This window comes from Rhinolophus ferrumequinum, chromosome 14 (assembly GCF_004115265.2).
Source record: "Rhinolophus ferrumequinum isolate MPI-CBG mRhiFer1 chromosome 14, mRhiFer1_v1.p, whole genome shotgun sequence".
Classification (NCBI taxonomy): domain Eukaryota; kingdom Metazoa; phylum Chordata; class Mammalia; order Chiroptera; family Rhinolophidae; genus Rhinolophus; species Rhinolophus ferrumequinum.
In genome coordinates, this window is record NC_046297.1 from 1178359 (window position 1) to 1191424 (window position 13066).

At 48.5% G+C, this 13066-nt stretch overlaps 1 protein-coding gene across 1 annotated transcript in view; it reads left to right on the plus strand.

Moving 5' to 3' along the window:
* MMP16 (matrix metallopeptidase 16) overlaps positions 1-13066 on the plus strand; it is a 162402-nt gene that overhangs the window by 139627 nt on the left and 9709 nt on the right. Inside the window, 2 exon segments of the mRNA XM_033126614.1 lie at positions 3475-3625; positions 9581-9696. Coding sequence (XP_032982505.1) covers positions 3475-3625; positions 9581-9696 — 267 coding nt within the window.

Here is a 13066-nt window from a genome sequence, read left to right on the forward strand (position 1 = left end):
ACTGATAGAGCGGTCGCCTCCCTAGTTCTCTCTGATTTCAAAGAATCTATGAAAGAAAACATGCTTCCTGACCACCTTTCACCACGCAAAGAACTCGGGACGTGTCGCTCTTGCCCCCTGAGAAGCCCCGTGAGCAGTAGCCGGTGACGGATCCAGGTCTGGGTTCCTTCACAGGAAGCACATCCGGCCTCAAGGAGCTTACGTTCTGATCCTTTCTGTACACGTCACACAACGAGTCCTTCGGCTTCCAGATGTTGTGGTCGTGACGATATGTAAATGGATAGGTGTGGCTGTGTCCCAGGAGTTTTATTCTTGGGGACCGACAGCACCTGGCAGCCCAGGGCACTGGCCCCTGCAGTGGGGCAGACAGAAGAGAAATGTGTGCGCAGACAGTTGTGGGGTCTGAGGAAACAGCCATATGTTGGTCTTTAAATCCGTGAGTTATAAAGGGTGTGTGAGGATACAGTGGACGAGGCATGAGCCGAGTACCGTGGATAGATGAGTGAACACTTCCTCCGTCGGCGGTTCTGGAAGCCGACAGGGTGCAGGCGTGTTCTGTCCGGAGTCCATTTGGAAAAGGAAGCCGGGCACTGGATGAAAAGCCCTGGCCCGGGGCACAGATGTGTCAGCAATCGTGTGCTTTTCTTCAGCACGCGCTGCTGTGACCTGTGAAACAGCTGTCAGGCCACTTCCACGGCCTTTCTGACCCAGCACAGCTGACACACAGGGGTTCCAGCGGTGAGAGACTCGGTCCGAGGCTGTTGGGAAAACGGGGTGACTCAGCCTCCAGGGAGCGCTGTCCTGTTGTCACCGTGTGCAGTCTTTACACCCTTGTGGGGATCAGCATTAGCGTCACAGTTCTTCATGGCAGGGCTGGCTTAGTGTCTGTCCCCTCTGCTGGTCCCTCGGTGCACGAGAGCTGGACCCTGAGCCTGTCCATCCGTCATTGTGTCCACAGCCCGGCTCCGCGACTGGCCGTCCTGGGCTCTTAGGGGACAGACAGTGAAAGGGCGCAGGAGGGATGGTTCTCACTGCACCATCGGGGTAGCTGGTCCCCGGCCCCAGGCGTCCTGACAGCTTGTCCTTTTTACTGAAACAGCTTCTCTGTCTTTAACCAGACCTGTTGGTATTTTCCTCAGCGTTTTGCCAAGTGCAGTGTCAGTCAGGGCGAGTTTTTCCATTTGCTCCAGATGTGTCAGCCTCCTATGAGATCCAGTAAATGCCTTTCTTCTGCCAAAGAGGCAGTATTTCCCTGAGAGCCAGACCGTCTGATGGTAAGGTAGTTAAAAATCCACCCCTCCTATGTAAAAGAAAGAAAAAGAAAAGAGCAAATGTGACTCTTACATACTCAGAATCTAAAAAATAGAAACAAAGTCACTTTAACTTTGTCAAGTGAAAATCTCACCTTATCAAGATACAAAAGGAATTGTGTTTCCTGAGTAAATACTGGAGAATTAAATGTATAATTCGTAATCATTGTTATTTTCTTGAATTCTATGCCACAAATACTCAGCAGGCACGATGTTGTTTTTTCTAATTTAATGTGTACAATTAACTGCTGGGATCTCATCGTGCATCTTTCAGCAAATGTTTGCTGATGAGTTTTCTGTTTTGCTTTGCTTTTTGAAAGGAATATAAGTGCATTTAAAAAAATCCCCTGGGGTTTGCTCCTGACAGAAAAAAAAAAACAAAAAACACATAAAAAACAACAAAAAACGCAAATTGTGGTCTTCTATTATATAACGAAAGGCTGATTGTCCCTGTTCATGACGGAAAACATTTGATCAGCAGTATAGGGAAGTGTTTCCAAAACACATGAAAAAAAAGCTTTTGTACAATAACAAAAATTTCCTGGAAGAACTGTAACCTTTCTTCTTTCACACATCATCCCCTCCTGAGACACCTGGGTGTGTGTAAACTAAGCTTCCCCGAGCATTTCTCATGCGGCCCCTCAGGCACTGGCGGGGGGATTGCAAATGGGTGCAGCCAGCGGGGAAGACAGTGTGGAGGTTCCCAAAACATTAAAAGTGGGACTGCCATATGACCCAGTACGCCCACTTCTGGGTGTTTGTCCGAAGGAAATGAAAACAGTATTTTGAGAAGACGTGTGCACCCCCATGTTCATTGCAGCACTGTTTACAATCGCCAAGACACAAAAGCAACCTGGTGTCCACGACCCATAGATGGGTAAAAACAAGGGTGTGGTACATACATGCAATGGAGTATTACACAGCCATAAAAAGGAACGAAGTCCTGCCATTTGGAGCAACCTGGACGGGCCTAGAGGGCATTAGGCTCAGTGGAATGTCACAGAAAGGCAAACATCACGTGATGTCACTTACACGTGCAATCTAACAAACCGAAGTTATAGATGCAGAGAACAGATTGGTGGGGGCATGGGGGCACAATGGGAGAAGAGGCTCAAGGAGTACAAGTCCCACTTATAGAACAAATAATTCCCGGGGGTGTGCTGTACAGCATGGTGACTACAGTTAGTACTGTGTTGTACGTTGGAAAGTTGCTGAGTAAATCTGAAAAGTTTTCATCACAGGAAAACCAACTGGTAACTTTATAATGTGACAGATGTTAACTGGCCATATTCTGGTGATCACTTCCCACTGTATGCAAATGCTGAACCATTATGCCTTTCGCCTGAAACTAATAGAATGTTAAATGCCAATTACATCTCAATTTTAAAAATAGATACGGGTGGAGAATTTTCTCTGCAAGGCACTGGTGGCCCCAGGACAGAAGGTCCCAGCACACTAGGGATTAAATCAGTGCTCAGGGGCCAGAGAGGAGGTCCCCAGGGAGCGGCGCGTGGTCTGCTGGGGGCGGGGGAGCGAGGAAGTGTGCCATCTGCAGGGGATTTCAAGACACTCAAACCAACTACACTTGACCTTCTTTCTAGTATTGGCCATGCTCGGGCAATGTTGAGCAAGGGTAGACCTAAAATTCTCCTCCCGTCAGTAACCACCCATAAAAAGCGGGACCCCGTAACAGCTGAAAGAGGGCGCGGGTCGGAGGAGGGTGACTTCGTAAGACTGCAGGGGCGTCTGGGGTTTTTCTAGGGAAAGGAAAGCGTCTTAACAGTCTTAACAGAAGTGTCTTAGCAGAGCAGGGGCTGTAACCAGCAAAGCCATCCGAGGACGGAATGTGCAGAACCGGGGCCCAGCGTCCCAGCGGAAGGAGCCTCGGTCCTGGATTCAGAACCGTTTCCTTGTGGCATGTTGTAGATGTTTGCCTTTCTCAAATAACTCACAAGTTCTGGTTGCATTATGCAGTGTGGTTATTCATTGCATCCACTTTTGAAAATAACCATGGTTTTTCCAAAATAACGTCCGTATTCCTAAGGCAACTGCTGCTAAGTTACTCTGTGCATTTCATGCAAAGTCATTGTCAATGCCTCAGGAGCCCTACTGCCCTTTCTGACCTTGCACCGCTGTGTTCTGCATTTGGACTTTCTTCACACAGGTAACAAGTACTGGGTGTTCAAGGACACGACCCTCCAGCCGGGCTACCCACACGACCTGGTCACCCTGGGAAGCGGAATTCCGCCTCACGGCATCGATTCGGCCATCTGGTGGGAGGACGTGGGGAAAACCTATTTCTTCAAGGGGGACAGGTCAGTACACCTTCACGTGAGGAAGCTCTTGGCTGATGTCTGGCCAAGTCGGGGTTGCTAGTTTGTCGCAGGCGTGGCCTGTTGCTGGTGGCAGGATGGTGTGGATGTCAGCACGAGGACTAGTGGAATCGCGCAGGACATCCCGGGTGAACCGTCCTCTGATTCACCCGAATGGCTGCCCTGCTTACGAATGTAAATGTGCAGCGTCCACTCTTATTCCTCTTCCTGATCTTACTTAACAGGCCTTCACGCTGTGTGGACCCTGCCTGTGCCTGTATCCTCCCAGTGCATTTTCTTGTAGTTTTGCTAACTTTATTTTTCCAGTACTTTTCAGCAAAGGCTTTTTGGTTTTGTTTGTTTGGTTGGTTGGTTGGTTGTTTTTTGCTTTGTACCCAGTTAATTGTGAGCATTGTCAAATAATTGCAGTCTGGTCATGAGTTCTGTTTACTTAGGTGGCAGCGGGAGGTGTTGGGAGCTGCCTCTGAGTGGGCGCAGGGCTTGGGCCTAAATGCCGCGTTCCTCCTGTGCTCGTTGCTCCTTTCCTTTCCTGTCAGGACGTCACTCACAGGGCTGGTCAACTTCAGTGAATCGTTAGCCGTGTGACGCACGGGAGCTGCTACATACACACAATTCCAGGCCTGACCACTTTGGTCATATATTACATGTAAAACAGAAGTTGAAGGCTATATCTGTTATTAATTTAATACTAGGTTAAAAAGTAGTAAAGATGAAATGTCAAATTTTAATTACATTATTACTAGCTGGGTCAAAATGTGACTCGTAAATAACCCTATTGGCATGTAGGGCTCACATGTGCCATTTTACAAGTAAATTGACAGCACCCACAAACACGCATGTGAACAACAAGCTTTAATGTCTGACGAGCTAGTATTGAGTCTCCCTTAAAACCTTAGCCTAACATAAACCCGTAAAATGTCTCCTACTGTAGGAGAAAAGTAAGGAAGGATATAAACCTTGTTTATTTTGCAATTTGCAGTTCTGATTGTAAATGATTTCAAACAGAGTTTTGCCTTTGAACAAAAAGGTCCTACAATTTGCCTCCATAGATAAGAACATACATTTTAAATGCATTCTGTTACTTTCTTTACATTAGATCGATATGCATGCCTATAGCAATACGTTCAGACTAACTCACTGTCATGAAGCTACGATTTGGCCAAATGTTTCTTACTAAATCACAAAACAAAAGATCCATCAAGGGAAACTTTTATTAAAGTAGAAGATACCACTTATGGCCACGAAAAGTATGTGGTGTGACTCTCAGGGGACGTGAGTGTGGCCGAGGAGGGACGGAGAGTGGACATTAGCCACATGGAGACCCCGAGGGTGGGCAGTCTGCAGACTGAACAACACAGCCTTTCAAAAGCAGCCCTCAGGCCGAGAGAGCTCAGCCGCTCGCTGCTGTAACTGCCTGGATGTACCTTCAGGACTAGGGTCCGGACAGAGCCGTGCGGGGTCTTTGCGGGTATTTTCTTGGCAGAAAGGGGTGGAAACAGGCTGAGAAGATGCACTGGAGAAGTTAACCCCCCGCAGACACGGCTGCTTACCTTTCCCGTAGCACTATTAATGAGGCTTTCCACGGTAATAAAACTGCCGCTCCGTTAGCAAACAGCCTTGTGTCGCGCATGCAGGGACGACTTTTCAGAATGTTTCCATGTAAAATGTTAGCACTTACTGAAAAATCATGTTTAGAACTTAAACGTGGGCTACCTCAAATCAGGGAAATCAGTGAAGATTAGGTAACAATTTTACAATAGAAGAAAGACTAGTAAATGGGAAGAAGTTTAATGCATCCATTTCCTACTTGAGAAGCTGAGTACAAAATACAACAAAATGCATGGAAGTAGTACCTTGATCTTAAGTCCTGTTTAAATAAGTACTTTATAGGTTTTAAAAACTTTTATAACAGGTTTCCATTTAATTTCCATGTGTGTGATCTTAGATGTTATGAGTTATGGATGTTTTATAAACGGATTACTTCATATTCATATAATTACACGATTCCGATGTCACAGCACTTATCAGTACATTCTTTCTAGATTAAAAGTAGGTGGAGAAGACAGAAGCTCTAACTCAAACATAGAACTGACAGCTGGTTGTCACTTTCATACAAGAAGTCAGGGCGTCTTTCTTCCTTAAAGGCATTGTATATTTATAATACTTAACAGTTTTATATGTTTTTCATGTATATTTTTGAGAGAAAACATACTCACATGTATTTGCCATGACTTATTTCTCCCACCGCCCTCTCTCTGTTTAAAAAAGTAGTGGGAGGTGGGTGAGAGGCACAGGTGAGCATACCTGACAGACGCTGTAGGCACAGGCCCTCCTGAAACCTCCCGAGTGTAACGCAGACGTGCAAACACACAGGAAACTTCCAGCCTCGGTGTCACTCGGTCCCTCAGATTCCCACTCACCCTTTTCTTCATGGGCTGTCATTTCAAACTTGGCTATTCTCTGATCCTCATAGCATTTAGCTCTGAAAGGCTATATTTCTGAATCATCTCTCGCATGTTCTCACAAATATACTTCATTCTAAGCTAACCTTTGAGAAAGTTAAGATGTTTTCAAAGAAAGAAGACAACACATAGATCCAGTTTGGTTTTATTACTATTATTACCGCTAGTAGTCAAACAGGAAAATACATTTATTCTTCCACATTAAGTTGCATGTTTACGGAGTAATTAGTTAATGTATGTGTGTGTTTTTTTTTTTAACTATTTAACAGTATAAGTTGATGTTTTCATTTGTGTTGCATTTTTAAGACTGTTTCTGAAGAGTGAAATCTTGCATGATTATCTGGGTATGAAGAAAAGGAGCAGACCAGTGTTTTTGTGGTAGCTTAACCGAGGCAGGTAGGCTTGACTCTGAGTGAAAAATGAGACGGAGCAGGATGAGGAAATACTGGTCACATCAGTAACCCTGGGAGTGCTTGTTCAGCCGGAGTTCAGTATCCAGCCACATCCCGCTAACACATGCCGTTCCAGCATTTTCTATGCCATTTCTTCCTTCTCACTGAAAGAATTTAAGAAAACGTATAGTATCACATGGACAATTTTTGTTTCTTAGGGATGTGACTCATGAGCCAGTCTAAAAAATGATTAAATCTCATTTCTAATCATTATTTTGAAGCATTGATTCACGATGCTTCTCTCAGAGTCAGCGATTTAACGTCAGCATTGGACAGCAGAGATCACTGTTGTGTCAGAAGAAAAACTCTGGGGTCCATCGTAATAGCCTCGATCGTTTGCTGACACTCCTGAACCAAATCCCCCAATTTTTTCCATTGTAATAAGCTACACTTTCAACCCCCAGATGGTTTATTTATACAGTATTCCATCTGAATATGTTATTGTAATATACTTCTCAATGAATCCATGAGCTTATTTATCAGGGAGGAAAAAAAAATCAGTGGAATGAGCTTTCTTGTTTCCAGCTTGAAATATGGTCACATAGGTTGGAAATGAAAATGCAAACCTGTATTTCTGAAAGAGCCCAGCACCCTTCATCAGGCAGCTCTGCGTGCAGAGGACACGAGTCCCCTCTGGGCTGACTGGATACATAGCAGAGCCGACACACGGCGGATAACCGGACTGCCCAGGCGTGCGGTCAGGTTTTCAGACTGTGCCGTGATCCCATAGTGTAGCGTTGCGTTATCTGCTAGCAGACGTGCTTTCATTCCGACAAATTCACCCCAGAATTATGTTCCTAAGAGAGTACAGGACATGTCACATCGCAGTGATTTACTCCTGAGACGTGACGCCATGAATCTTAGTGCCTGGCATGTGACACAGGTGCTCAGACAAGTGTTTGATGGGTCGACGTGTCAGAACGAGGGAGGGAGGAGGGTCACACTCACACGCAGACATCGGGGATCGAGTGTGGGGACCGAGAGAGATGCAGGTGGACCCACGCAGGACAGCCTCCTCAGGGAAACGTTGGCCATGACCTGGTGGAAGACATGGGCCGCTCCGAGTCCTAGAGCGCTAGTTGGTGTCACCTCTGCAGCATCCAAGGGAGGGAACTGTCACGGGCTCTGAATAATAAGGTGCCCAATGCTGTGGTGAATGAAGGAGTGACCCTGACATCAGACGCAGTAGAAAGACCGCTGAGGGCTGGTAGTGACGTAGGTAAAATGACGTATGCACACAACGACCTCACAGCTAGAGCGCTACGCAGCCCGTAGGTACTACGTGGACATCGTCACCACTTCTTGGAGGGCACACCTGGTTTCTTATATCACATGTGGGCTGTGAGCCCATTGTCCCTGGGATTCTAAATTATTCCAAACTTCTAGGTCAGCAGAACTTAAAAACTCTCTAAGTTGCAGTTCACGGCACCTAAAAATGCCCTGTATTGTAAGATCTGTCACTATTTAATCTGCCACTGAGGGCGCCACCCCGCTCAGTAACCGTGACACAGTGGGGATGGTGAAGGACATGCCAATTTTCAGACAAAAAACGTGAGAAAATGCTTGGCTCTTGGAACACGTGAACGGCCGTGAGTGACCCAAAGTGGAGATGCTCAGTTTGCTCCTGGACCTCGAGCGGTTCTGTGCAGGTGGCGCAGGGGCCCCGCAGAGGGTCGGAGTCCCGGGCCTGCCTCCCGCAGGCTCTGCCAGCGTGTCTGTCTGTCCCCGAGGACCAGCCAGGACGTTCCCTACCGTCCCCAGGCCCAGTGTCGCCTCCCCAGTAGCTCCACCCTGCATCTCAGAGCGTCTGCTGCTCACGTTCCTGACACACCCTCCCACTGCGCAGGCCCCCCAGGCTGCCCCCGCGGCCTGCCCTGCCCAGCGTTGTTCTTGCGGCGGTCCCGGCCCCGACATGCTGGCGTTAAACCCCTTCGTTCTCTCGCACGCTGCGTCCATCCACTGGGAAGCCCTGTGGGTTCTCCCTTCTAAGTAGTGTGCCAGTCCCGGCGTTACCGGGGACCCACCGCCCACACTCTGGCCCACGGGTTCTCAGTGACGTGCTGACTGGACCTCCTTCGATCTGTTGAACTCGCGGCAGGACCTTGTTCCTTGCAAAGCGAAGGCACGTCCCGGGGCCCCTGGGCCCCCGTCCACGCGAGCCCGCCATCTCTCTGAGGGGAAGCCCCGGGCTCTGCGGCAGCCCGAAGGCCTGGCCCCCGGGGCGGGTACCCGTCTGACCTCGGCCCCCGTGGCTCCCTCGGCTCTGCTCACACCCGCCACAGCGAGGACTCTGTCCCGGGTGCCCCGTAGGACCTTTCCCAGTGTCGTTAGGCTGCCTGGAGTATTCTCTCCCCACATGACGGGCTGCTCCCCACTCCTGTCTGCTCCTGCCCAGACGCCCTCCGTGCACTGGTTTGCAGTGGGCGACCCACGTGCCAGATCAGTTTGCTTTGTTACCTGAATGGCTCTGACCGACTACTGATGAGGTGGTTCTTCTGCCTCTGACCCCTACGCAGCCTCGAATGTAAGACTGACGGGAGCCAGGGCGCGTCTGGTCTGTTCGAGGTGGTATGTGTAGCACGTCCAGTAACGCCAGGAGCGTAGCAGGCACTCAGTACTGTGGGATGAATGAATGAATGAATGAATGAATGAATGAAGATGTGCCGCCCAGGAGCGTTTCAAAAAAATGTTCTGCTGCCTAAGTAAGATTTTTGAAAACTGAAAACCTCTGATTTACACAGGTCGGTGCTACCCTTCTGGACTACAAATGTGCTTCGCTTGTATAATACGCTCAGGGAGCATTTTTATTAATCTTGGCAGCCTGAGTAAATATACAGAAACATACCCGTTTTTACCACGCGCAAGAAAGGACACAGTACGTGCCCCGCGTCCGCCATCCTCGCGGTGACAGGTCGCGCAGGGTGGGGACTTCCCCACGGTGGCAGGTGGCAGCTGCCGCGTGGGGCGTCTCTTCCTCCGCCTGCGTGCGTGTGTGTTGTTGGCGTTGTCTTTGTCCCTTGTAGGTATTGGAGATACAGCGAGGAGATGAAAACCATGGACCCCGGGTACCCCAAGCCCATCACCGTGTGGAAGGGCGTCCCCGCCGCGCCGCAGGGGGCGTTCGTGCACAAGGAGAACGGTAGGTGCTGCGTGCGGCTGCGCGAGCCCCCCTCGCCTGAGGCTCAGCCTGCGCTCCCGGGGGTTTCTAAGCTCAGTTAAGTTCATAAGGAAAAACACGGTTATTTTTTTAAAGGGAGGGTGTGGATGCCACTGGAGTAGCCTCACCTAATTGTTTATTGAAATTCATGTAGAGACACTAATGGCGCACACTGGACAGGAGCTGGTCACGGAGAAGAGCCAGGTGTCGCTGGGCCCAGACAGGTGGTGACGGTGTCACCGCCCACGTGGCTCAGTGTCAGCGCGCAGGGAGTGTCAGGTGGCTGCACACCCCCGTCTGAACCCCCTTCTTTCTCCTTGTTCGGGTTAGTGAATAGGACTCCGCCATAATAACAATAATCCAAAGTGAAACCTAAGCACAGTGTCCCAGGGCAGAGGAAGGGAGAGAGGCGTCATTCTGAAACACGGAGAAAACACAGCCCAGCACATGGTTAGTAATAGGAACCAGAAGAAAATAGTTGCCCCCGTGGTCCTGCTAGCGTGAAAAATCTCTCACGTACGTCGACAACAGCAGAGTCAACATCACTTATAGGAACCACAGTGTCGCCCACGTCAAGGTACATTTTGTGAGGAGAGAAGCGGGTTCCTTATATTCAGAATTCAGTGTTTTCACACAGCAGAAAATAAGTTTGTAAAAATACTGACACCGAGAGGAAGCATGTTGAGAAAATGAGTGCTCACGAATGACAGCAGAAGTGCAGATGGAGCGTCCGCACGCCTGAGCCTTCGGACCTCGCCTGGTCCGTCAGTCTGAGCTCACCTTCCGTCGGTCAGGAACTGCGCCGTGCGTCTCCTCCGGCGGCTCCATCAGCCCCCGTTCTGCAGACCCTCCCCACGCAGCCCCGGAGTCACCACCAATACACGTCAGTGGTTGAAATGCATTTTGCCCTGGCCATCGCTCAATGTCCCTCCCTGAGGTCGAGGTCTCCTATTTGTCTGAAACCCTGCTCAGAGCTCGTGCCTGTGGCTTCTTGCCTTACACTCCGATTTTACAGTTTCGTCCCCGTTATTAAGTGAACACATTTATAGTAATAGTTACATTTAGATTCAAAGTCATTCCCTGTAGTTGGCCATCATGCAATCGGCGACCACGGAGCCCTGAAATGCCCCCTCTGCCACCCTTCCACCGACATAGGACTTTCTTCCTTGGACTCCTCCCCTGGTGATAATAATAATATATTTTTTAAAAAGTCCACAGGCTTAAAATCCAGCTGAAGGTTTCTGAGGATGTGTTTCAAGTAAACAGGAAGGGGCCTTCCGGTGTCACCTCCTGGTACTAATTGTGCCTCCGTGCCGTGGGCCAGGAGTACTCGGTGCCAGTTACCGAGTGCCTACACATACCAGTCTGTACATAAATTCACTGTCTCATTCAATGCCCAGCACAAGTACCTCTTTACCTCATTGTTATTTATAAACGAGGAAACCAGTATCAGCTAGGTTTAAGAAACTTCTCCTGATAATGGAAGAGGACTGTATCTGCGGGCGGGACGCTGCAGCCTGCCTGAACGTGTATCTAATACGCTGTATCCCAGGGGAAAGTGGATACGTCTTTCTGTACTTCGTTATCACTAAACTCACTGCCCGGCTGCCCCGTCAGGCTCCGTGTTTCATTCTGCCACACTAGACAAGCCGGGCCTTCTAGGAAAGGAGCTTCCTGAGCTGTCAGCCTCCTGGTTTTCACCTGTAACCGCCATAATTTAACATTTTTCTCATTTTCCTTTTTCCTCTTAGCCCCCAAAATAGCTAGAGCAGCATGATATCTGACTCAGGTAGAACAGAGGGGAGGGACTTGTTCTTGGCACTCCCTTGTTCGACAGTGTGTTAGGCAAAGGCACGAGCTTTGCACTTACACTAAAATTGTGGTAATGAATCTGCATCAGCTGCCTTCAAATCGTCTCGCCCTTAGCTGCTACCAAGCCCCACCTGCTAGGCAGTCTATATTCTCTCCTTAGAAAATGCAATTTTACATGCAGCTTTTAACACCGTTGCATTTTATCTTTCCGTTACAGCCCCTTGTAGCCTGCCACAATAGTTTTGTATTAATTCTCCACCCCCATGCTCACTCTGTTAAAATCTACAAGTGTGATTCAAACAGATATTTCCAAAAGATTTAGTTTATTCATTCACACTTATTAAACCCTAATTAAATTCTTACCAACACACACAAGAATGGAAAACAGAGAAAACACGCAGGCGCTGCCATCTGGGACTGACTGTCTCCTAAGTCGTAACGAGAGCTGTAGGGGAAAGAACCTCACTGCGTTTTAGGAAACTCACCAATAAGGCTCAAATACAAGAGGGAAAAAGTCACCAAATGATACAGCACAGCCTCTGATTCCTTCTCAGAATTTCTCAAAAATGATCATTTAGGAAAGCATTCATCTGAAGTAGCTACTCTTCATAAGCATATCTACAAGATGGTAACCTCTTAAAAGGGAAAGAAATATGAGTACAGAAATATTTTCTCAACCAACTGACATTTCATAAATGGCAAACAAAAGCAAACCTAAATTATTGAATGCGATGGTTTTCGTGGGACAGATATCTACCACCAAGATTTCAGGCTACTTCTCAGATACTTTTATTGTCTAACTCGTACTGCCCAGGCACCTTACCTCCCACAAGTGTGCTCAGTAAACTAGAACCCTGTTCCTGTATTTGGAGTGTTACGTGAAACAGGCCTGCCGAGCTGTAAATATGAAAACAGAAGCTTCTGAACTTCTAGATGGTGCCAGTTGCTTCATACTAATCAGCCTGGACTAGAAATAAAGATGAGAACACTTGGAGCTGCCAGGTCCAGGCTACAAGAAGCAGAGTCGCCTGATCCCAGGGCTGCTGGATTCTGGATCAGTGCCGTCACTCAGCTCTGGTCACTTAACGTCCTGTCGCGTGGCAGGCCCTCCACGGGTCTCCCTCCAAGCTTGTTTAGTCATTACACTGGATTTCATTAGCATGAGCTGATACCGGGTCCCTGCAAAAAAATTTGAACCTACACACACCTGTTTTCACTTGGCAAGTTGCTGTGATTGCAAAACCGACCTTCGAAAAGAAAAGCAACAGCAGATTTTTATGGCGTTGACACAGAGTGATTTCCAACACGACGTGACCCGAAGGGTGGTCTGTCCCAGCTGAGACGGTCTGATGGCTGTCAGAGGGGTGGTTGGTTTGTTCGTTTGTTTGAGGGGTAACAGCTGTCTGAGCCGGTGCTGTTTAACCGAGGAGTATTTGTTCAAAGACACGAGGTCCCCAAAGGGCCCGGTGTTGGGAGATGCAGCAGAGCTCAGGCTGCAGCACCAGACGCGCCTCCCCCAGGATGGGGCCTCAGCCGCTCT